This window comes from Rhinoraja longicauda, chromosome 5 (genome assembly GCF_053455715.1).
Source record: "Rhinoraja longicauda isolate Sanriku21f chromosome 5, sRhiLon1.1, whole genome shotgun sequence".
Classification (NCBI taxonomy): Eukaryota; Metazoa; Chordata; class Chondrichthyes; order Rajiformes; family Arhynchobatidae; genus Rhinoraja; species Rhinoraja longicauda.
The window spans coordinates 17,110,294-17,136,198 of record NC_135957.1 but is presented as its reverse complement, the minus strand read 5'-3'; the positions used below and the strand labels follow the sequence as shown (position 1 = coordinate 17,136,198).

General features: G+C 43.7%; 1 protein-coding gene across 11 annotated transcripts in view; it reads left to right on the top strand.

Moving 5' to 3' along the window:
* Positions 1-25,905, top strand: part of adgrb3 (adhesion G protein-coupled receptor B3) — a 590,910-nt gene that overhangs the window by 556,543 nt on the left and 8,462 nt on the right. For all 11 annotated transcript variants that reach the window (XM_078398997.1, XM_078398996.1, XM_078399002.1 and 8 more), the window contains one exon: positions 14,873-15,519. In XM_078398997.1, the coding sequence (XP_078255123.1) occupies positions 14,873-15,519 (647 nt within the window). The remainder of the gene's footprint in view (positions 1-14,872; positions 15,520-25,905) is intronic.

Sequence of the window (25,905 nt, the reverse complement as noted above, 5' to 3'; positions counted from 1 at the left end):
TAAATATTTAATGGAGAATGTGCAGGGGTGTTGGGGAAGAGTAGGGGAGCAGGATTAATTGGATATTTCTCAAAAAGCAGGAACAAGCACGATGGACTGGATGCACATTTCCTTTTAAGCCATTCTAGAGTTCCTGTGGTTCTGAAACCCTCCTCTATGTAACTTTAATGGAAAGACAATAGAGAGAGGAATTTAGCATAGGCCATGATGTTTTTTTTGTGAATGGCTAACCCAAAATTGCTACCTCTTTATATTATTACATTTGTAAAGGTACGTCTACAGAGCATGGTATTTTCATGAATATAGTAAAATAACTTGCTGTGCTATAAAATGGCAATAACTTATTTTTAAAAGTGAGAGAAAACAAAACTATTAATGTCGTTTTTTTAGAAACCGCAGTAAACAAGTTAACAGAAATCAAAATACAGAGCTGGCATTGTGGGAAATGGAAGGGGAAGGTGGTTTCTAAATTTTCTTGTTCTCAAGCACTCTGGAGCTTGCAGTTGGGTTATCTGCAATTTAAATTATTCTGTAGGAGACTATGTCACCTTGAATTACTGTGAATGTCTACCCCAGGAAATGTTATTGCAGTGTTATAATAAGCCACAACTATCTTGTATTAGAAATGTGGAATAATTTATGTTTCCTTAAAGCTATTTAGCTATTTCATGGAGTTAGCATTCCCTCAGCGAAGTGTATCCCAGGAAATTACAGTCAAAACTTACATTCGAATTGCTTCTTTGTGCCAAATGTCTAGGAAGTGCATAGTCAGCTTTGGGCTAATGTGCAAAGTTTTGTTATTCTTAAAAAGAAATTTGCTTTGTTACGTATAGAAGCAATGAACTGCTGATGCTAGTTTATAAAAAAAGGCACACATTGCTGTAATAACTCAGCAGGTCGGGCAACATTTGGTTTTGTGTCGGGAACCTTTTTTCGACTGATTGCATGGAGGTGCGTTGGGAGGAGAAAGCTGGAAGAGGGGAGGAGCAGCTCAAAGTGTGGCAGCTAATGGGTTGCTACAGGTGAGGGGGAAATTATGATAGATGGTTGGACAAAGGCTACAGATGAAAAGATAAAAGGTGTGAGACAAAAGGATTGAAGCGTTATGAACTGTGAAGCTAGAGGAAGGAATGTACTTGAAAGGTGGGGGGGGGGGGAATAGGTGCGAGTCCAGGGGGGAAGGGGTGGTTGTAGTTATCTAAAGTTGGAGAATTTAACATCTAGACAGCTTGTAAACCACATTTGGGTAGCTTACAACCCAAGATTTCAACACTGAATTCTCCCATTTTAGGTAACTAATCAACAACATCTCCCCTCTCTCCCTTCCACCACACCCCACATTTCTTATCCCCTGCTCCCCGTGCCCCATCTGGCCTCACATCCATTTCTCCCCTCCTCTTCCACCAACATTCCTCCCTCTAGTTTCACGGTCTGCAATCCGTTTGTCATCATTCCATTCCCATTGAATTCTGCAATTTCCTTCTGATGCTATGTGCAAAGAAACAGATTCAGGAGTACAAAGCATTACCCTGCTCTTCTCTGGATTAAATTCCATTTGGCTCCTTTCTGCTCAATTGACCAGATCATTGATACCTTCCTGCAGTCTGAAGCTTTCATCCTTGCTCTCAACCACATGGACAATTACTGTCCCACATTCTTTACCAGGCCTCCTACATTTAGGTATAAATCAGTAATATATGTTATCAAAAGCAAAGTGGTGAATACTGAGAGTCATGGAGCACCATGGTAACAGACCTCCTGCCTGGAGCTCATCTAGAAAGGAAATGATGTTCAGATCTGGCACCACATGGTATCTACCAGCCAATGTCCCAGCGTGCATTGCAGCTCAACCTCTGGCTGCTCAATCTGGGCTCAAGGCTCCGGATATCACTGTACAAAGGGACTATGAGCCCTACAGCAATCAAACCCCCTGCTGCGATGCTGTCCTGCCTTGGAGCACAAGTCAGTTGTTCTGTCCAGATAATAGCATTTATCTTCTTTATTGCTACACAGAATGAGATTATTAAGAACGGGTCTATACTGGCTCCCAGCAGAACAAGCCTATCAGTCCCACCCTCTCTCTCTTTACTTTCCTGCAACTTATTCTCCCTCACGCCCATTAACTCACCTTTTTTTCTTACCTCTTATTGATACTAGGTGATGATTTTCAACAGGATTTTGCTGAACAGCATGCAGAAGGAAACCAGGGCAATGTTAACTGATGCACCACTGTGCTGCCTACCAGAACTGTTACTGCTGCCTGTCAGCCACATTGCTTGTGCGCAGTCCGCAGCCAGGCTTTGCAGACCCAGATCTATTCATTGCCTTCCTGCATGTCCTCTGCAGCCTCCCGCACACTCGGGCAGCCTGCAGTCAGGTTTATTGCACCCACTAAGATGCCTATGCACAGAAGCACAGGGGCTGACAAAGGCAGGATCAAGAGACAACAGAAAGAGTAATAAGTAGATGCTTGCCTAACATATGTCATAATTTAATGCACAATGACAGCTTGTATTTTTTATTTGGTATGGTATTATGTTCGATTATTGGGATCGAGATGATCAGCAGTAGATGAAAGGTGGAATGGGAGCTTCAGGGGATGGAAAAGTGGAGCACTGTTCATTGGAATCAAGGCCGATAAGTTGTTCACTAACTTGCTAGCCAGATGTGATCCCTCGATGTTGCATCTCCCTCCCTCTCCCACTTACTCCTGCCCCAACACTAGATGAATACATCTTTTGATTCCTACGCTGCATTTTATTGCAAGCTGTCTCCAGAACCACCCAGTCGTTGTTTCTCAACACCCTTAGCCCAAGCAATTGGGTTACAGCTGGAAACATGGCTTTTAATGTATGAATCGCCTTTTGTGATTGAAATTCTATGTGGTAACCAGAGGATGGCCCTTGTCCTCCAAATCCTTACCCTTTGGTCCGATGTCCTCAAGAGTTTGGACAGGATGGAGCCCTGACTGCTCTCTATGATGCTGTGGAACTGTGCAACGCAATAAGTTTGGGGTAACTGCAGGCATGAATATCCAGGCACAAAATTTGTATCTTCCCTTCTCATGTGCCGTCCTCACGCAGTGTATATTGAAGTAAATTGATTTCAATTGAATTATACTATCAAAAGATAAAATACATGCTGTATAAATATTGAGGTGAAGGTCATGTAATATCAATATGAAAGTGATGAGATTTATTTAAATAATCTGCCGTGGTTGTTTTTACAATCCATTAGATCTGCAGCAGTGGGGTTAGTTAACACTGAATGATCTTGTCAGAGAAAATGAAAAAAAATAATGATTTGGAATAACCTATGCTCAGTGCAGCCCAAGATATGCAGAAAGTAAAAGTACCCTGGAGTATAACTGTTTTTTTCATGAAAGCATTATATCTTTCGCATTTTTCAATTCACATAGTGCATACATGGATTCTTTATCCTTTTTACTCTTGCACTCAACTTGGACATTTTCAAATAGCCTTTTTTTACATTTGCTGTCCCTTCCAACTCGGCTTCAAACAAGGGAAGTGCAAGAGTCCAAATGTATTATGGTTGGAGCTTCAATGGTGAGGGAAACAGGCAATTGCTCTGTGGTCACATATGTGAATTCAGATCATGTGTGTTGCCTCCCTTGTATCAGGGTCAACAATGTCACAGAACAGTTTGTGGCATTCTACCGAGGAAGGGTAAACAGCCAGTATCTGCACCATTCCGGTACAGATATACGATGAAAAAATAATAAGATCCTATAAAATGAATTTAAGGAGCAAGGTTAGTAGATGAAAGAGTTGGACCTCAAAGGCTGTAATCTCTGAATTGCTTCCATTGTCATGCGCGAGTGAGTAAAAGGATAGAATAGCTTGGATAAATGTGTGGCTTTATGATCTGTAAAAAGAGGCCTGTGGCTTTCTGGATCATTGGGATCATTGGTCCCAATGATCCAGAAAGCCACAGGCCTCTTTTTACAAGATGCACAGGTTGCACCTTTAGATTTTTTAGATTTAGAGATACAGCGCAGAAACAGGCCCTTCGGCCCACCGGGTCCGTGCCGCCCAGCGATCCCTGCACATTAACACTACCCTACACCCACTAGGGACAATTTTTACATTTGCCCAGCCAATTAACCTAAAAATCTGCACGTCTTTGGAGTGTGGGAGGAAACCGAAGATCTCGGAGAAAAGCCACACAGGTCACGGGGAGAACGTACAAACTCCGTACAGATGGCGCCTGTAGTCAGGATCGAACCTGTCTCCGGCGCAGCATTCGCTGTAAGGCAGCAGCTCTACCGCTGCGCCACCGTGCCGCACCTGAACTGAAATAGGTCCAATATCGTTGCAAATGTTCTATTTTCTATGTGATACCCTTTTGGGGACTTAATAAAGGGAAGATGTGCATCATGAGAGGGACCAGCTAAGCATTAAAGAATAGAGGTGCATAATGCCAAACAGCTTTAAATGGAGGATGGGGAGAACCCGACAGAGGTACACAAAATGATGAGAGGCACAGAGAGCGTAGATAATGAGACGCTTTTACCCATAGCAGAGAGTATGCGTTTAGGTTAAAGGATAAGAGGTTGAGTAGAATCTGAGCAAAGAATCATTTTCATCCAGAGGGTGGGTGGAGTCAGGAACGTGTGGATGGTGAAGGCAGATACTTACACCACATTTTGCTTCCAAAAATATCGGCACAGATATTACCCACAAGTATCGGCACAGATATTACCCACAAGTATCGGCACGGATATTACCCACAAGTATCAGCACCGATATTACCCACAAGTATCGGCACAGATATTACCCACAAGTATCGGCACAGATATTACCCACAAGTATCGGCACAGATATTACCCACAAGTATCGGCACAGATGTTACCCACAAGTAACGGCACAGATATTACCCACAAGTAATGGCACAGATATTACCCACAAGTATCTGGACAGACATTTGAATTGCCAAAGCTTAGAAAAGCCATGGAGCATGGTAAATTAATTCAGATAATCAATGGTTGGCATGGACTTGGTCGGCAGAAAGGCCCGTTCTTGTGCTGTATGACTTAATCGTATTTCTTCTGAATGGTGTTGATCCTGTTTATAGGAATGAGACGTGATGTTACACTGTGGGATTCTCATTTCAGAACATTGGAATCACTGCATCACTGCACTGCTGCACTCCCTTTAGTTCCCGTCCCCTCATCCCTATGTGTTTGGACTTAGCAGAGGTTTCTTGTTGCTGTGGCCTGGTTTATCGCTTATATCTGCAATTCCTCCATTTTCTATACTTACCCATCCACGAGATGGTGTACCCACGTACAATCAAGCACTCTAGGATGCTGCAATCAAGCACTCTAGGATGCTGAATGGTTTTTTTCTATAAAACGGCTACACCATTTGACAGGCCAAGCTCCTGTCTGTGACTGTTTTAATTTGAACAAATGTTCTTTTGTCCTTGCTGCACCTCCAGTGGCTCAAAGGGACATTATGTGTTCTGAGGAAAGCATGCAAACGTGTCCTTATGGTAAATAGTGTTGCACCTGGTCTCCTAGTGTCAAAACCTGTGCCATTAGTTTCAATTTTGACAACAGCTTCTATGCTTTCTCTCTACCAGCAATATTAGATAGAGTCTCCAGTTTTATAAGCTTCTTCAGGAGTTAATCAGATCTGAGAAACAGGTTGAGCTGTGCTGTTTTGAGGACTTTCAAACATTCTTTTGGTTGCCAAAGTTACTGATTGCGGATGATCAACCATGATCACATTGAATGGCGGTGCTGGCTCGAAGGGCTGAACGGCCTACTCCTGCACCTATTGTCTATTGAGGCTTTTGTTCCCAGAGTTTATATTGTTGGTATCAGTCAATGGACAGGAAGTAACTTAAGAAAATATACCAGATCGCAAGCGTAAAACAGGGAAGTTTAGTTCTTATTTAAAATGTTAACACTGTTGTTGCCTCATTCTGTCCTTCCAAACAGAGTTTACAAGGAACAGGCCAACTAGACTTTAATGAGCAGGATTTTAAGTCACAGGTTGAAGTTTTGTACTTGATTTGCCTGCATCAAAATAACCCCAAGTCCCGCAGTACTGTAAGATACATGATGGACCTACCCGAGTCAACAATGCACTGATCCCACAGTTTTAAAGACTCAATGAGTCAAAGAGCCATTCATCGCAAAAATGGCCCTTCAGCCCAATGAGTCTGTGTTAATCATTTAAACTAATCTTATGTTATTCCTATATTTTATTCGCACATTTTCATCAAATACATTTTTAACTCCCTTAAAACGCCGGAGAGCAATTTTTAGCCCTTAGCTTTTAACTGACACTTAAATTCAAACACCTCAGTGGGAGGTGATAGTTGACCTCTCCATTCCACTACTTGAAACAATCCTACTTGTAGAACTACTGAGTTACTTGGCCCCAACTACCTTGGATCGGAGATATCCAATATAAAGTCTAATATTACCTCTGGAGGTCCTTTAGAAGGGTTCTTAACTTGTAATCTGGTGAAATATCCATCTCCTACAGCTGTTATTTCCTGGAATACTGTGCATTCAGAATTAAGTCTCTAAATAACCTCCTCAGTAATTTGGAAGGTTTGGAAGATAGGGTGGCATGGTGGTGCAGCGGTAGAGTTGCTGCCTTACAGCACCAGAGACCCGGGTTTGATCCTGACTACGGGGGCTGTCTGTATGGAGTCTTTACATTCTCCCCGTGACTACTTGAGTTTTCCCTGGGTGTTCCAGTCACCTCTCACACTCCAAAGACGTACAAATTTTGTAGGTTAATTTAGCTTCGGTAAAAATTGTAAATTGTCCTTAAAACGTAGGATAGTGCTAGTCTACGGGTTTCGCTCGTCGGCACGGACTCGGTGGCACAAAGGGCCTGTTTCCGCACTATATCTCTAAAGTAAACTAAACTAAGTTAGACCTTGATTTTGGCACAAGCTGGAACCTCAGCCTGTGCCTTAGCTCTGTCCTGGTTTGGATATGTATCTGCCCGTGAAGGAAAGTGAAAGAGGATGATCAGGGAAGATCGTCTTTATGATAAAGTACGTTGAAGGACCATGTGCATTATTCCTGCTGCCTCCTGTACCTAGAATCAGCAGCTACCTAGTGGAATAATGCCAGTAGTTACAGATACATCTTTGAATGGATAGAATTTTTTTGGGCCGCAACAGCTCCTCGGCTCGGTATCAATCCAGGGAGGACAAACAACCAAGAACATCCTGGCTTGACCCTCAGTTCTCTACCATAGTTAAGTTCTGGTTGCAGGTAATTGGGGACATTTTAAGGAATTGAGGACATCGAGGGGTAGGCCAGAATGAGGACATCACAACCATTTGCTTCTGTATTTTCATTCAAGTAACGACGCCCGGCAGCCCACATTAACTTGGTTAAATTCAGAGGGAACAGTCGTGACACGGCATCTTTCATCTGCCATCAGGTGGGAAGGTGGGTGTCTGATCAAACTTTGCAGGAAATCCAGTAGCACCTCATTCTAGCCATGTCATTTGGTTTACATCAGGATGAGTGAGTGGTTATCACAAGGAATCATTGCGCATTGTGAAAGATTATTTTGATGTTTCCCCTGGGCTATATTGAGGAACTCATTGCATATTTTTGCCTCATTAAAGGCTGCTACTTAACCTTGATATATAGACTGAATGCATCTTGTTGACCCGAACTGAAGCTTTAAAATTGAGATATGGCTCAGTAAATGTTTAAGCTTGTACAGTGAGGCCATCATTCTGCTACTCATTTGTCTACTAAGTCTTGTGCACAAAATCCACACTGACACACAAGTGCACTGCACTGTCAGAGGGCCAACTCTGAGATGAGATCTTAAATTAAGATCCCGTCCCATTTTTCAGGTGAAAGTGAAAGATCCCTCAGCTCTATTTGGAAGAAGATCAGGTGGATTCTCTCCAAGCCAATATATAAATTAAATATTCTAATAATTACTTTTATGTTTGAACTTGCGGTCATTGTCTTTCTCAAAGTTACGTTAATCACCACAGAAGTATTGCAATGTCTGAAATGCTTCGCAGTCACCTTGACATTGTGAATGCCACCAGTCTTTACTTTTCTTTTCCACTTTTATGCAGGCTGTGTAGAAATGCTACCCTCAATAGTTCCCCATTGCTGGGACTATATTGAACACATGCAGGAGGTCTCTTGCACAGCAGTCCCCACTTCTGTTGGCCTTTATTCTAACTCGAAGAATGAATGAACTATAAATTTATATTGTAAATAAACATAGAAACATAGAAAATAGGTGCAGGAGTAGCCCATTTGGCCCTTCAAGCCAGCACCGCCATTCAATATGATCATGGCTGATCATCCAAAAAATCCAAAATATATAACACATGCTTGATTATACATTCTGACAGCATTATTCGGGGGTAGTGGTGGAAGCATATACGATGGTGGCTTTTAAGAGGCTTTTAGATAGGCGCATGATTACCTGATCTCCACCATAGAGGAATTGCCTTTCATTACCCAGGCCCTTATCTCTTGGGGAAAACTTCCCTCAGCATCTCCATCTTGATCCCTTAATGCAAGATGCTCCTTCAACCCTACTACTTTTAGCAAGTTTATGGTGACCATACTGAATTTCACTTCCCGAATTTTGACCCATTCCATTTTCAGGGGGGAAAGCTTCAGCATATCACGCGACGTGAAGGTTGTGGAGTGAAGATTACCTGCTCAGTAGATACTTTATTTTTAATATACAATGTTATTTCTGCATACTGCTCTACACCATTCATCCATTCTTCAGAGCCATGATGCTGAGGGTTCCTTTTACATGGTTTTGGGTTACCTGTTGCTGGTTAATTAGCCAGATCCTGTGGTTTACACTATGTAGAGTAGGAGATTTCATGCTGCGTTGCCTAACCACACAGCGTGGTAATATTTTTACGTGTTTGGCCATAGAAACATAGAAAATAGGTGCAGGAGGATGCCATTCGGCCCTTCGAGCCAGCACCGCCATTCATTGTGATCATGGCTGATCGTCCCCAATCAAAACCCCGTGTCTGCCTTCTCCCCATATCCCTTGATTCCACTAGCCCCTAGAGCTCTATCTAACTCTCTCTTAAATCCATCCAGTGATTTGGCTTCCACTGCCCTCTGTGGCAGAGAATTCCACAAATTCACAACTCTCTGGGTGAAAAAGTTTTTTCTCACCTCAGTTTTAAATGGCCTCCCCTTTATTCTAATGGCCTCCCCTTTATTCTAACACGTTTTTTTTCCAGAGATGTTAAAACCAGATTATAGGAAGCTGTGAGAAAGATACATGTGGAGACTTTATCCTAATGCAATCTTAAACTAACATTCAAAAATAATATTTACTGAACAAAACAGGAAGCAATTCCAGTAAACCTACAGTTTAAACATCCAACAGATATTAAAGGAATGAAATTGCATTGGCAAGTATTACAATTTTTCAAGAATAACTTTTTATTTAAAAATCTAATGCTTGCTAAGATAATTATTTGTCTAAAATTATTGCCCCCCTGAAATGTCGTGCAATGTTCTGTCCTGCAGTTTTGCATTACTTCAATTTGCCAAAGAGTGCTAATCCCATTGTGTAATCCATCACATTAAGGGAGACTGGAAACAGCAGTCTATTTGCAAGGGTCCAATGAGTCTATTTAACATACTCTCTTGCAAGTGACAGTAAACTGAATTCATGATTGAAAATAAAGCAAACACTCGAGATAAGCCGAATTATCTACTCAACAAGACGTATGTGAGATCGGCAACAAATGCTGGTCTTGCTACTGATGCCCACCTTTGGTATGTATTCAAAAGGGTAAAGCACAGTGATATAATCAATAACTTCACAACAATGCAGTGAGTGGAAATTTGTTATGTACATTATATAAATCCTATGCATTTGCAGTGTTTTAAGTTCCAGGCACAGAGGATGGGGTGTTACCCAACCATTTATTCTGGCCGGGAATATTGGTAGCATTACAAGCAATTTATTTTCCCTTGAACATTTATATCAGAATATTAAATACAAATAATTTATCTCACCTTGTCCCTTCTGTACATATTTAAAGAGTAATTGTTTCCCACTACCAGGATAAGCAACTGATGCTGGTACAGATCATAAATGTTCCAACCTTTATAATGAGAATTATTCATGAATCAAGCTTAGTTTCCTCAAGCTTCTAAAAAAATCCCCAGGCTTTCACCGTTATTAAATTAGTTGGCAGATTCAACATCCTTAAAATCTCAGTGGCTTATAGTGCAGAACGAGGTGATCTTGCCCATCGTTCCTCTGCTAGCTGCAGGATTCATTCCATAAGCCTGATTTTTGTGTGTCTCTTTGCAGTTAAGTGCAGCTCCATGAAGGAAATTATCTAAAGAATCAGCTTTTCAGAGAATTCCTCGAATAAGAAAATACTCTTTTCCTGTGCCAGCTAGCCAGTTTGTCCGAGCTCTTTAGACCTTCCATTATTGACCCATTCACCAGGGGGACTAGTGTCATCTGCTCTGACAAAATGTCTTGCCGTTCTGAACACCATATCAAATTGTATAGAAAAGAACGAGTCTCAGTACCAGCTCGCTACTGAAGTCCCTCATCCCTGATAACATTGTGGAATCTCTTCCTTGCTCACTGTGTTTCAGTGCAAGGTGATTCTGCAGAAATACAGGCCACCCATGAAAGGAGCAATGGTCAGTAAAGCTTAGTGCACGTTTGTAAAGGTTTCGGTATGGTTTGAAACACAGTTGTCTTGAAGGCATTAGGTTTAGGTTTATTATTGTGGCACGTACTGATCAAAGCAGATTATACTGCACTTAAGTGCAATTAAGCCAAAGTGAAGTGCAATAGGTAGAGCAAAGGGAACGATACAGAGTGCACTAAAGGGGAAGATACAAAGATACATTAGATTTTGGCAGAGATTTTACTGGCACAAATAGCACCTGCACGCATTCTCCCACATGGCTGAGTCCACAGTCATAGAGTCAATCAGCACAGAAACAGCCCATTTGGCCCACCAAGTATGCACTGACCATCAAGCACCTCATTACACACATTCTACATTAATGCTATTTTATTTTCCTCGCATTCCTCCAGACTCTACCACTCACCTGCATACGAGGGAGAATTTACAGTGGCTAATTAACCTTCCAATCCACATATCTTTGGGATGTGGGAGCAAACCAGAGCACCAAGAGGAAACCCATACAGTCAGAGGGAGAATATGCCACCTCCACACGACAGCACGGAGGTCAGGACTGGGTCCAGGTCACTGGGGCCATGAGGCAGCTGCTCCCAAGTCCTTCATTCTGCCATTGGAGTGAGAAATCTTCTGGCCTTTGCATTGTCAGCGATCCAACTCTGCTGGGATATTTCAGAGCCTCTGAGCTTTGATTGGCAGCAAGCCTCTGGCTGAAAGAGAAACCCTGGAAGAAACGTGAACGGCCTTTAATTTTAATATTTTATTTTCCATTTCCTCTTGTAGCACAAAGACTTGCCCATCAGCATGTCAGAATTGCAAATGCACTGCCCATGATTTATTAATTCTAAAATTCATAGTCAGTGGGCAAGCCTTGGGGCGGGTGACACGCAATCAGTAAGACCAAAAGTACCATCGCCACTCGAGTTTAAAAAGGTAAAAATGATCGAAGGGTGACAAGTCTCTGAAAATTACTACCCAAGAGGATGGTGGAGGCTGGATCAGCAGGAATATTTAAAGAGATGCATAGTGGCGCAGCGGTAGAGTTGCTGCCTTACAGCACCAGAGACCCGGGTTCGATCCTGACTCCGGGTGCTATCTGGATGGAGTTTGTACATTCTCCCTGTGACTGTATGGGGTTTTTTTTCCGGTGCTCCATTTTCCTAGGTTAATAGGTTAATTAGCTTTGGTAAAAGAATATAAATTGTCCCCATTGTGTAGGGTAGTGCTAGTGTACTGGAATCACTGGTCGGCATGGACTCGGTGGGCCGAAAGGCCTGTTTCCGCACTGTATCTCTATTCTAAACTAAACTAAGGGTCGATACATTTTTAGAAGGGTCAGGGAATGATGGACCGTGGAAAACGGATACACAGGAGGAGTTGAGACCTGGGGCAGATCAGCCAGGATCATGTTGAATGGCAGGACAGGCCTGAGGAGCCAGGTATCTACTCCCATTCCAGCTTCCTTGTGCTCCTGAACACTTTCTTTAGACAACATTTCCTGCCAGTGTAAGGCCCAATTGAATAGAACACAGGACGATACAGGATCACACTGTATGTCCCCTTCTCTGGCTGCACACTTGAGGTTGCTAAAATATTTCAACTTGAAAAGAATATGCAAGGGTTACAGGATTATGACATTCCTGTTTTATAAAGTTTGATGGCTGACAGGAAGACAGGCAAGCAGACTATTGATAGGTAGGTAAATAGATGGTAAAGGAAAACGAGCAGGCATTCAACTCATCTGGGAAAGGTGTTTGTGAGGTGAATGTAAACGGGCATGGGTTACTACAGTGAACCAGTAAGGAAGCTGTGGAAACATTGAGTACAATGGGTAAACAAGGCTCTGTTTATCAAGGAATCTATCTATCTCTGCCTTAAACATATCCACTGACTGCCTCCACAGCCTTCTGTTGCAAAGAATTCCACAGATTCACCACTTTCTGACTAAAGAAATCCTCCTCATCTCCTTCCTGAAAATAATTAAAAATACACCTATTCAGGTACATGGAAGGGAAAGGTTTGGAGGAATAGGGGTCAGGCGCGGGCAGGTGGGACTAGCTCAGACTAGCTCAACTTGGTCGGCACAGACATGTTGAAGGAAAGGCCTGTTTCCGTGCCGTACAGCTCTATGGTTCTGTGCCTCCTGCTTTAGGAATGCAAGAAAATCCACGAGTCAGACATTGCCTATGAAGTTGGATTTATATACGGCTTGTTCCTTGTCAAGTTACGGAGTTAGACTGGTGTCCTTACCACACACAAGAGAAGATCACTCCTGGGTTCAGCAAGATTGCAAAGCATTTGCTAAATGCGTGCATTGTGATAGTTTTTCTCAATCAGGCACCCGGTGAGTGGCTGGGGAGTTTTTCATCCCCAGGGGGCACTGCAAACAGTCACCAACAATCCCCACCCTCACTGGGATCATTGGGCCCTTGGTAAAAACATATCTCCAGGCTTGCCAGCTTCAAAGCCATCAAGGGATTTCATTATTTCTGAATCACCTGATAAAACTGTTTCTAAATGAAATAATCACATGTCTTCAGTTAATAAAGTTATTGAGGTTTTTACAAATCAGTTATAAAAAAACACATAACATTTACAAATGGATCGTACCTTATTTTTCTCTTTCTTCCCTGCAATCGTTAATCCTCATTCACTTGGCACAGGATCCGAGTACAGATCTCCAGTTGGGAAACGCCAGCAGAGGTTGGCCAGGAAGTTCGGGATTTCCACGTTTGGATAGGAATCCCAAATCCTGCTGACACTCCTCCGAGCAAAGCTCGTAGTTTCTTGTGGGACTGCCAACAAAATCTGAGCCAACATCCACAGTGGGTTTCAAGCTGATCAGTGTATCAGAGCCAGTATCCTATTTCAGCAGCAGCTTTGGGTTAGAAAGGCCAAGTAAATTAATACTTGCATTAGACCAAGTTTCCGATTGACAATAGTAATAAAATATGCTAATTCATAAGTTCTTCTTTAAAACTTTCCAATTATATATATATATGGTCAAACCATAAATTGCAGTTATTTATATTTGCCAAAATGTTCCCTTCTAATTTCTATATCACGCAATGGCTGAGGATCCCGCGAGTGTTCATTTTATTAGTATTTTTAGATTAATTATTTTCCACCGTTGGTACTCCAGCGCTTTGTGTCTTCTTCTGGGAAATTCCAGAGTTGAGAAAACAAAAGTTGTGCCAAATGAATTATTGTCTCTTTGGGAGGCAAGATCACTAAAACGGTTGCAAAACATTCTGGAGGGGTGGGTGAACAGCAAAAGCTTATCAGTAGAGGGATGAAGTTCCAAAATCTATCAGTTTATGCAGTAAGTCACAGTTGTGAGAAACTATGCATATTCAAAATGAATTCAGGACTTTTTAATCAGTAACTGGACCTAAAAGTTATGCAGGAAGTTAAGAAACATTTAGATGGATAGGACAGGTTTGGAGGGATATGAGCCAAATGCAGGTAGGTGGGACTAGTATTGATGGGACATTGTGGCCAGTGTGGGGAAGTCGGGCTGAAGGGCCGGTGTGACTCTATGACTCTCTGTTGTGATGGCTGAGTGTGGAGAGCTGAGAAAAGTAATAAAACAAGGTTACATCTGGTGTGCAGAAAAGGGAGGATGGTGCAGAGGAATGCATTGCTGGGGCATATGAATAATAAACCTTGTAAAATGACATTATGGTGAAGTAAGATGTGAAGTAAGTAAGAACTACTACAATCCTTCAATTTCATGTTCTGTCAACCTGTTCTGTGTTATTTGTGTTCGTTAACTTATGGCTATTAAACTACTAATATAAGGAGTATATATTAAATAAATGTGTTCCATCTTAATTCACTTCAAACATTAACATATAAAGCATTATATCAAGCAGCATCGATTAACATGACCAGAAGATAGATCTGTTTTTTGTTTCTAGCCACCAGCCACCATTTTCTCACATTGTAATTCCAAAAGCAACCCATGTACGTGGCACAGTTACATTCTAATTATGAGATTACTGTTAAGTATTAATGATCATTGGCTTGGAGTTATTGCCTTCATTGAAGGAAAATGACTTGGTGAAATAAAATGAAACACAATGTGACAGTATGTTTAATGTATGTGACCGAACCACAACGTCAATTAGAGGAATGTAGCAGTTGTTGAATTTTCAATTCTGACTGATGATTCTTTGACCCACAGTCCTTCACAAGGATATGGGAAGCTGCCAAGCTGCTACCATTACAGGCACCCTGTCAAGGATATCTCTGAACGATGATGAAGACGAGAAAGGGATAAACCACAAAGGCATGAGTTTTTCAACCCTCCCGGGAAATATGATTTCCAAAGTTTTGATACAACAGCCACCGACTATGCATGTGCCAATTGGAATGAATGAGTTGACTGAGCAGTGTATAAAGAAGGACAACAGTGAACTGCGACGGACAGTCTACTTATGCACTGACGACAATCTACGAGCTGGGGACGCTGAATTGGCTCAGGCCCAAGAGAGGATGATGGAGAGTGACTACATTGTCATGCCAAGAGGCTCTGCAAATGTCCAACCCATCATTGAGGATGAAAGCAAATTAAATATCAGCATGGAAGGCATGCCACACGATAGGTTAATGCATTTTAAGGTTAACCCTGAATTTAATACAAGTGCGCCCATGATGGATCACATCAGCTTCAATTTAGATCAACATCTCGCCGCACAGGAACACAAACAGAATATACCATATGAATCCCGGTCAGCTGCAAAGAACTTCATTGTTTCAGAACTTGATGAAAATAACACTGCATTATCAAGGAGTGAAACAGGTTCAACAGTATCCATGAGTTCTTTAGAGGTTAGTAGGTCTGCATCAGAACAACACAGAAAATGTATTTTGGTGATGTCTGTGTGATTCTCTTCCATTGAAGTGGTTGTTTGGCGTACTTGTTTGTAGCAGATAATGTGATGTGCCATATCATGTTGGTTACATTTTAATGCAATTTAAGCTCTTTCTTAGTCGTCAAAGCCCTCAGGAGGAAAGAACCAAGTAAACTCTGTAAATCTTTAAATAACTTTTGCCAGAACTAACAGTCAACATTTCACCTTTTCTAGAATTTTGTCTATATATTTCCATTATTTGTAATAGCTTCGCTTCTGAAGTGGCAGGTAAAAAACACCATGTGAATGCATTAACTATCATCCACGAATATTGCCATTCTGGCTCTTCTAAAACAGACAGCGGATTAAACAGATTGGGTGACTCGCGTGAGATTATTGTTGGAGGAGGTTATCACGGGTTTTCTGAGTGTAATGGAATTGATAAAAAGGATGAATTGCAGATGACAGAAGACCCCAGGGTCTGAGCTGTACATGGTGGTTTCCTGTGGGCCTAACCAGGAACCTTCAACAGTCCAACCAGCCCACACCTTGCAAGGTCACCAATACAGTACAGGAGGTGGCCAAAGGTGGGATTCCCAGTCCAAGCAGGGTTTGAGTTCCTGGACTCCATTATATTTAATACCATGCCTACTGTTGGTCTTCTGGAGACCTAGACCTTGAATAGACCTGGTTCCCCATTGCTTCCTCCCATCCCAAGAGTACAAGTTCAAAATTAAGACTTTCTCCTTCTCGAGTTCTGGTCATCAAATATTTTTTTGCAGGCTTCTCCCCTGTCAAGAGAACATGAGGTGGGAAAAGATTACAACAGAATATGTTATAAATTGTAGAGAACAGCTTGTTGTTGCATGTTAAAATTTGTACAAGGTGTTTAAGGATCAAGTGCGACAGTTTGTGCAAGTTATCCAATTTGCAATTTTAGCGTGCACGAGATGCCTTTAAATCACCTGTTTACGGATTGTGGTGCTATTGTGTGGAGATGTCTGAGAACTGCCTGTAGTTCTGTGTAGAACTGCTGGTGTTTCCCTCTTTGTGAGTCTGTGGAAGCTTGGGAATCCTACACGGACGTGGAGGTCTTGATCCTGTGCACAGCAATTGCTGAGAGTTCCTGATTACACTCCGGCACTGCCTCCTCATGGAGTCCAGTGGTGGAGTGTGCACTTCCTTAGATTCCCAGCACCTGGATAAGGAACTGCGATTGTGACCCCTGATGAAGGGTGAGTGCATGATAATTTACCTTTGCAACATTTTAATTTTGAATTAATTTAAATTAATTTCATTGCTGTTGCTTTCCTCGATTCTGTTTATTTGGATAGCATGTATTTTTAATTGCTTTTGAATGTCTGCGAATGACATTAGCTCTGGGCACAGACATGGGGGTAAGGCTTTCATTTAGCATCTACAACTCCCTGTGTTGCACTTGGCTCTATTCTGGGCTGAAACCTGGTCTGAGCTGGGGCTTTTATGCTGGGCTGGGCTGGGCTGTGTTATGACTGGGCTGTGAGAGGTGCAAAGCTGGAACGTGCTGAGCTGAGTTTGATAGAGGTCTACAGGGCTGGGTAGAGTTGTGCTAAGCCGGGGCTGTGCGGGGCCCTTTGATACTCCAGACTGAACTGTTAATGGACTGTGTAGGTACCTGGGCTCCATTGAGCTGTGCTGGGCACTGTGCAAGGCCAGACTGGTCTAAGCTTATTGGGCTAAGCTGGGGCTGGGCAGCACAGTGGCACAGCTTTAGACTTGCTGCCTTACAGCGCCAGTCTCAGGTTCCATTCTGACTACGGGTACTGTCTGTACAGAGTTTGTATCTTCTCTTTGTGACCCCGTGGGTTTTCCCTGGATGCTTCGGTTTCCTCCCACACTCCAAAGATTACGCTGGGTCCACTGCTTGATCGGAATGTTCTATATTGGGCTGAACCCTGTTATGAAGTTTGTAGGTTAATTGGCTTTGGTAAAATTGTAACATTGTCCCTAGTTTTGTAGGCTAATGCTAATGTACGGGGCAATCGCTAGTTGTCATAGACTCGATGGGTCTCTAAAGTCTAAAGTCTGTGCTAGGCTGCACTGGTCTATCTTTGGCTATGCTTGATCCTGTGCAATATTGGAATGTGTGTAGGAAGGAATTGCAGATGCTGGTGTAAATCAAAAATAGACACAAAAAGCTGGAGTAACTCAGCGGGACAGGCAGCATCTCTGGAGAGAAAGAATGGATGACATTTCGGATCGAGACCCTTCTTCAGTGATGTGATGGGCCTTGTGTTAGGCCAGACTAGTCTATATTGGGCTGTGTTAAACGTGCCCGGGTCCAGGTCGGACTGATTTAAAATGGACAGTGCTGGAACTAGGCCGGAATGGGCTGCACTTGACCTGTGCCAGACCAGACTGGTCTATGCTGAGGTGTGCTGGCTCCGTGCTTGATCGAACTGGTCTATATGGGCTGAACTGTTGTGAGGTGTGCTGCATTGGGCCTTGGGACCTCACCAATCAATTAAGTTGAGAGAATTCACAGCAGAGGACCCACTCCATGTAAGAGCAGGTCTATTAGTGGGCAGCTGAAAAGCAGTGGGGACAGCGCAAGACTTAGTATATGTTTGCACATTATTAAATCCTGCTTAAGTTTTTATTGTACTTGGTGCTTACGGATGCATAGAAACTATTTGAATAATTAATTGCATCTTGTGTAAGGATTGTTAATTCTCAATGGCTACAGATTATGGAAGTCAGTAAAACCCAAGAGATTCCAGACTGTTTATTGTGTCACTGATGATATTTGCTGCCCACTGATGAACATTTGCTTCCAAGCTCAGAGCAATGATAATGGGCAGCTTCAGTCTGTTTGCTAATTAAGATTTAAGTTTATTATTCTCACAATGAGTTTAGTTTAGTTTAGTTTAGAGATACAGTGTGGAAACAGGCACATCGGCCCACTGAGTCTGTGCCAACCAGCGATTCCCGTACATCGTCCCCCTACGGCTGTGTAGGTCCATCCTGCACCCTAGGGATAATTTATAATAATTATGCTACAAACCTGTACATCTTTGGAATGTGGCAGGAAACTGGAGCACCCGGAGAAAACCCACGCGGTCACAGGGAGTACACTGGGAAACTGCAACATCCATAGAAAACCCACGTGGTCACAGGGAGAACGTACACAGGGAAACTGGAATACCCAGAGAAAACCCACGTGGTCACAGGGAGAACGTACAAACTCTGTACAGAAGGCACCCGTTGTCAGGATCGAATCCGAGTCTCCGGCGCTGTAAAGCAACAATCTACCACTGTGCCCCCCCTCAAAAAAAAGGCACATGTGTACCGAGATTCAGAGAAAAGCATTGTTTCCCATGCTATGCAAATAGATGAGATCGACTACACATAAATACAATCATGTCAAACTCAACTACAATAGATAGGGCAATGGGGAAAATACAGAGTGCAGAATATAGTTCTCAGCACTGCATCAGTGCCATACAAAAAAATCCATGTCTGCAATGGGGTAGTGGTGAATCAGACAGTATCCTAGCTTATGGAAAGCCCGTTGAGATCCCTGAGGGGAAGAAGCTGTTCAAAGTATAGTAGGGCACGCGTTCAAACTTCTGTGCTTTCTGCCAGATAGGAACCGCAAAGGAAGTATAATTGAGGACAGAGAATGCATTCTTGTGGGGCACCGGTGTTGAGAATTATTTTGGAGAAAGTTTTGTCACCCACCCTCACTGATTGTGGTCGGTGCGGGCCGCGTGGATGCCGACATCGGGAGCTCCGGCAGCGGCAGCGTGTTCACCCGCCCCGGATCACGGGGCTTGGGTCGGCCCGCCGCGGACATTTCACCGTCCGGCGCGGCCTGAAATAGGCCGCGGGATTTTTCTCTGCTCGGCGGGGGCTTCAATGTCGGGAGTCATGACTGCCCCGACGTGCAGCAACAGCGGCAGCGACAGCGTGTTCACCCGCCCCGGATCGCGGGGCTGGGGTCGGCCCGCTGCGGACACTTCACCGTCTGGTGCGGCATAGAACATGGCAACGACACCAGCCGGACCGCGGGAGTAGACGGCAGGGGAAGGGAAAAGACATTCTGGCCTTCCATCACAGTGAGGAGGGGACTGGAGGAGACTCACTGTGATGGATGTTTCTTTTTTTTGTGTGTTGGTTGTGGTTGTGTAATTTGCTTGTTTTATTGCTTTTATTATTGGACTGTGGGTGACTAAATTTCGTCCAAAAAACTTGTTTTTTGGATGACAAATAAAGATATCTTGAATCTCTTGAATCTTGAAAGTCAAGGTTCCAGTGGTAGAGGGGTTGCTGATTCCCAGGTGCAGGTGGAGATGAGTCTGGATGGGATTACGGTGTGACGGTGGAGCTATCTATATACTAAAACTCTCGTTTGTTTGTTTGTTTATTCCTGAACTACAGCCAAAATGGTACACGATAGCGCGACAACTTTAGGCCCACCTTACTCACCATCATCCCTTTGGTGCTAATGGAAGAAGTTTCATTGAAATCGGTGTTATTCACATCTTAAAGTTTAAATCTATCTGCTAGGGAGGGAAGGGGAGGGAGGGAGGGTGGGGGGAGGAGGAGGATGGAGGAGGGGAGGGGGAGGGAGGAGGGGAGGGGGAGGGGAAGAGGGAGGGAGGGGAGGGGAGAGGAGGAAGGGGAGGGAAGTGGGGAGGGGAGAGGAGCGAGAGGGAGGAGGGGGGATGTGGGGGAGAGGGGAGGAGGGAGTGGGGGAGGAGAGGGTGCTGCACCAATGGAGGAGAGGTTTGGGCCCAACGGGTCCACTTGGTCCAGTAAATAGGGCACTACACATGGGTGATTTTGAGGCCCTGGGGCACTCTGGTTCCACAAAAACTACACCATGGTCTTTGTAATTCTTGCAGCAAATGAGTAACACATCACTCTGGACCTAATCACAGATACTTTCCAAGATGCTTCAGATTTCCTGAATGTACACTTCCTTATTGTATGGATTATGTCTGATTGTTAGATCACATCTTCCAACGGAGCCAAAATGACAAAAGCAGCGGGTGGGTTATTCACAAACCCTAGCATGGCCCCAGCCTGCCATTCCAGAAATATAACTGCAAAGTAATGATGTCTTGGAGACTCTTCTCCATCTGGGAGTCTCGTGCATTGAAGGAGACTACTGAAGTACCTTGGGGGCTCTCTACAACCATTGCCACCTGCAGAATGTTGCATTATCATATCGGCTGGTGCTTACATTGCCTGCACCTGTGTTGGTCTCATTCTCGTTTTGAGTCCGAAGGCAGAGAGTTTAATGCATAACCCATTCAGTTTAATATATTGGTACAGTGAAAAGCTTTTGTTGCATGCTAACCAGTCAGCAGAAAGGCAATTCATGACTACCATCGAGCCATTTACAGTGTGTTGACACATGATAAGGGAATAACCTTGAGTGTAAGGTAAAGCCAGCAAAGTCCAAACAAGGATACTCTGAGGGTCACCAAAGAGGTAGATAGTAGTTCAGCACTGCTCTCTGGTTGTGGTAGGATGATTCAGTTGCCAGATAACAGCTGGAAAGAAACTCCCTGAATCTGGAGGTGTGCGTTTTCACACTTCTACCTTTTGCCTGATGAGAGAGAGGAGAAGAGGGAGTGGCCAGAGTGCGACTCGTCCTTGATAATGCAGCTGGCCTTGCCGAGGCAGAGTGAGGAATAAATGGAGTTAATGTAAGGGAGGTTGGTTTGTGTGATGGTCTGGGCTGTGTCCACAATTTGCTGCAATTTCTTGCTGTCTTGGATGGAGCTGTTCCCAAACCAAGCTGTGATGCATCCTGATCCTTCAGACCAGGTGTTGGGCTGCCTCCTCATGCATCTTACCTCTGTGTGACAGGCAAGGCCAGGAAGCATTGTCCATCACTAATTGGCCTTCCGAAGGTGATGGGGTGCTACGTTCTTTAACTCCCACGATCCTTCAGGGTGTTTTTGAATAAGCATTTCCAGGATTTCAACACCGAGATGAAGAAGTATCCGTCATATATTTCCCAATCGGGATTGCATGGTGATTTGCAATCGAGGGGAGTCCGCAGATGGTGGTGTTCCATGTGGTCCTCTAAGTAGTGGATGTCAAGGGTTTGTAAAGATGATTCAATGATACTTTATTGTCACATGTACCTAGGTGCGATGAAAGTCTTTGTTTTTGCATACAATCTGGTAAAATCAAACAGCAGTACACAAAGGCAGTACTGCCGGTACCTAGGCAGTGCACAAAGAGTCGCTATGTTTCTCGTACCTACAACGTTTCAAAAGTTCTAAGTACAGTCTTATCCTCCCGCAACCAGGCTGCCACCGAATCTATCCGCAGGTGGCCCACCGGGTCCCTCATTGTTCTTGGCAGCTCCCCTGCCAGGTCCCTCTTCATTCTCGGCGGCTCGCCCGCCAGTTGTTCAGCTCCGTGGTGATGTTGGAGCTGCCAAGCTGAACAACTGGAGTGCATTTTGCAGATGGCATACCTCTGTGCGCCAGACACAGAAGGAATGATTGTTCAGGGTGGCTGATGGCACACCATTCAATTGAGTTGCTTTGCCTTGTTTAGCGCCAGACCTCTTGTGAACTTTTGCAGCTGAACTCATTCAACCAAGTAGAAGGTATTCTACCACACTCCTGACTTGTATGTTAAAATGGTGAATAGGCTTTGGGAAACAGAGGCAGGTCACTCACCATAGGATATCCAGCATTCAACATGCTCGTAGTTATGACATTTATGTGGCTGATCCTGTGTTTCTGATTAATGGTGAACACTAGGATAGCAATGCCATTGATTCTCAAGGCGAGGTTGTTAGAGTCGTTCTTGTTCAAAATGGTTGTTATAATGTTCCTTCCCTCTTACCTGATTATTTAAATGGAGATAGAAGGAACTGCACTCATGAAAAACACTCCTCACCCAAAATATCACCTATTCCATTCCCTCCTCAGATGCTGCCTGACCCACTGTTACTCCAGCACTTTGTGTTGTGATGATTTAAATCTTGCTCCGTGCAGGTCCGAGCTGCTTCAGTTGCTGAGGAGTTGTAGGTGGAATGGAACACGGTACAATATCAGTCAACATCCATCACAGGGGCAGCACGGTGGCACAGCGGTCGGGTTGCTGCCTCACAGCACGAGAGACCCGGGTTCGATCCTGACTATGGACGCTCTCTGTACGGAGTTTGCACATTCTCCCCATGACCACGTTGGTTTTCACCAGGTTCTCCGGTATCCTCCCACACTCAAGACATGCACGTTTGAAGGTTAATAGGCTTCTGTAAATTGTTCCTTGTGTATGAGGACAAAGCTAGTGTAGGGGTGATCATTGGTCAGTATGGGCATGGTGGGCAGAAGGGCCTGTTTCCACGCTGTATCTCTAAAACTAAATCTCCACTTCTAACTTTATGATGGAAGTAAAATCATTAGTGAAGCAGCTGCTGATGTTTTGGTGTAGGTGCTGCCATGAGGAACTCCTGCAGTGCTGACCCATGCCTTGTTATGATCACCGCCTTACAACCACAGCCTTGGACTTCCCACAGCTCTTTGATACCACAGTCAGTTAAATTATGTCAATGGCAGTCACTCACACCTCACCCACGGGCTTCAGCTCTTTCTATCTGACGTTTTGGTCCAAGGCTGTGATGAGTTCTAAAGCCTTATGTGACATTACCTTCCAGCTCTTGCTGCCTGCTTCAGTGGATGTAATCATGTTCCTGGAATCGTTTGCAGAGCCGGGAGCTTTGATATTCTCGTCAATATTCATTTATCAAGCAACAGGTCAACATGTCATTTATTCATTGGTTGCGTGCGAAATTGACCTCTGGGTTGAAATAAACCATTCCTTGCTAGCTTTCTGTCTTGTTCCTGCCTCATCTGCCTCTGTTCTCTTGTATCAGCCTCTGCTGTCTCCTTGTGTTGTACCATATTCTGTTGCACCACCCTCCACTGTCTCCTGTTTTCTGATGCCACCCTGTACTGTCTCCTTGTCTTGTACCCCCCTCCCCCCACACTTTTTCCTTATTGTCTTGTTACCCCCCCGCCCCACCTCTAATATCTCCTTGTCTTGTACTATGCTCTGCTTTCTCCTTATGTAGGATGGAACTACAGATGTTGGTTTATACCAATGATAGGCACAAAATGCTGGAGTAACTCAGTGGGTCAGGCAGTATCTCTGGAGGGAAGGAACACGTGATGTTTCTGTTCAGAATCCTTCTTCAGACTGAGTTACTCCAACATTTTGTGTTTATCTGCTGCTCCTTGTTAACTGGTACCACACTCTACTTTCTCCTTGTTGGCTGGTACCACACTCTACTGCCTTCTTGCTTTGTTACTAAGCACCCTCCGGTGGTTTCTACCAAGTTCTACTGTCTATGTATTCTCTTCTGCCAGTCTCTGCCATCTCCTTCTTATCTTGTACCACCTCCCGCTGTGTCTGTGTTGCCTTGTACCACCCTCTACTGTCGTCTTGTTTTATACCAGCCTCTGCTATCTTCTTGTTGTCATGTTCCAGGTTCCACTGTCTCTGTGTTCTCTTGTAACAGACAGCGCTATCTTCTTGTTACTTTGTACCAGCCTCTGCTGATTCTGAATAGTTGTACACCTGGCACTGCTATCTGAAGAAAGGTCTCGACCCAAAACGTCACCCACCCCTTCTCTCCAGAGATGCTGCCTGGCCCGCTGAGTTGCTCCAGCATCTTGTGTCTACTGCTATCTTCCTGCTGTTTAGCCAAATTTCTGGAGTGTACTTTGGACAATGGCCATTGCCATACTTTGCCCAATAACCAGCCACAACTTTAACGGAGCTAAGCAGGCTGCAACATTAATGTTCCTTCAAACGTTGCAACCAAATCAGGTGACTATAATGTTAAAGGCTCCTGAAACCCATTTGTTGAAAGTATGTCACCCATATCCACCGATATGAGGATTCCATTGACTGCCAATGCAGAATTTCCAGCTACATCTTTATAAGGATGTATCCCTGCACTGTTCTGATTTTAGTGGGGTGGGAGGTGGAGGGGGTGATTTTTCACACAAAGAGCATTTCATTTGTGCAATAAGCTGCTCTTGATGCGCTCTCCTCCTATGTCCAGCAAGAGAAGGTTCTTGTTGGATTGTAATTCATGGCCTTCATAACAAGAGGATTGGCCTTCATAACAAGAGGATTTCAGTATAGGAGTAAAGTGGTTCTTCTGCAGTTATATAGGGCCCTGGTAAGACCACATCTGGAGTATTGTGTACAGTTTTGGTCTCCTAATTTGAGGAAGGACATCCTTGTAATTGAGGCAGTGCAGCGTAGGTTCACGAGATTGATCCCTGGGATGGCGGGACTGACATATGAGGAAAGATTGAAAAGACTAGGTTTGTATTCACTGGAGTTTAGAAGGATGAGAGGGGATCTTATAGAAACATATAAAATTATAAAAGGACTGGACAAGCTAGATGCAGGAAAAATGTTCCCAATGTTGGGTGAGTCCAGAACCAAGGGCCACAGTCTTAGAATAAAGGGGAGGCCATTTAAAACTGAGGTGAGAAAAAAACCTTTTCACCCAGAGAGTTGTGAATTTGTGGAATTCTCTGCCACAGAGGGCAGTGGAAGCCAAATCACTGGATGGATTTAAGAGAGAGTTAGATAGAGCTCTTGGGGCTAGTGGAATCAAGGGATATGGGGAGAAGGCAGACACGGGTTATTGATTGGGGACGATCAGCCATGATCACAATGAATGGTGGTGCTGGCTCAAAGGGCCGAATGGCCTCCTCCTGCACCTATTTTCTATGTTTCTATGTAAGGGTGCTCATTTTAAATCCATTGGTCTCTGCTCAGACTGTTCCACTGACTGATGTCTTTTCCCTGGCTCCTTACAGCCAGGCCTGAGTTGACTGCAGGCAGCTCTCTTTACCAACTTGACACTGCGGTCTTTTGAAATTCTTCCTCTAATCTGCTTTCAGCGGTTTATTACATTAAATCCCCCATCAGACCTTTAATCCAGGGTTTCATACACTCTCATGGGTATCCTCTGAGCTTCTAACAACTATAAAGACTTAATACATCATGATAGACAGCTGTGGTATTGGAAGCTTAAGTCGTGTAATTGCAGTGACCGGATCTCTTTTCCACAGATAACTTGGTTCAAATAGAAATTACTGATTTCTTCGCTACTGGTGCAAACAGAGAGCAGAATAGACATTGGGGAAGTTGCAGAGACTGGTCAAACTCACTGCATCTCTGACCAGATGTGTACAGTTGTACTTGAGATCTAATTGAAAACTGTCTGGAGCTTTATTTTCAGCATGAATGGCTATGTTTATCCTCAGTATCATTGTGCGAATATTTCACAATAAGAAACAATATTATTATTAATAACATTGTGCAC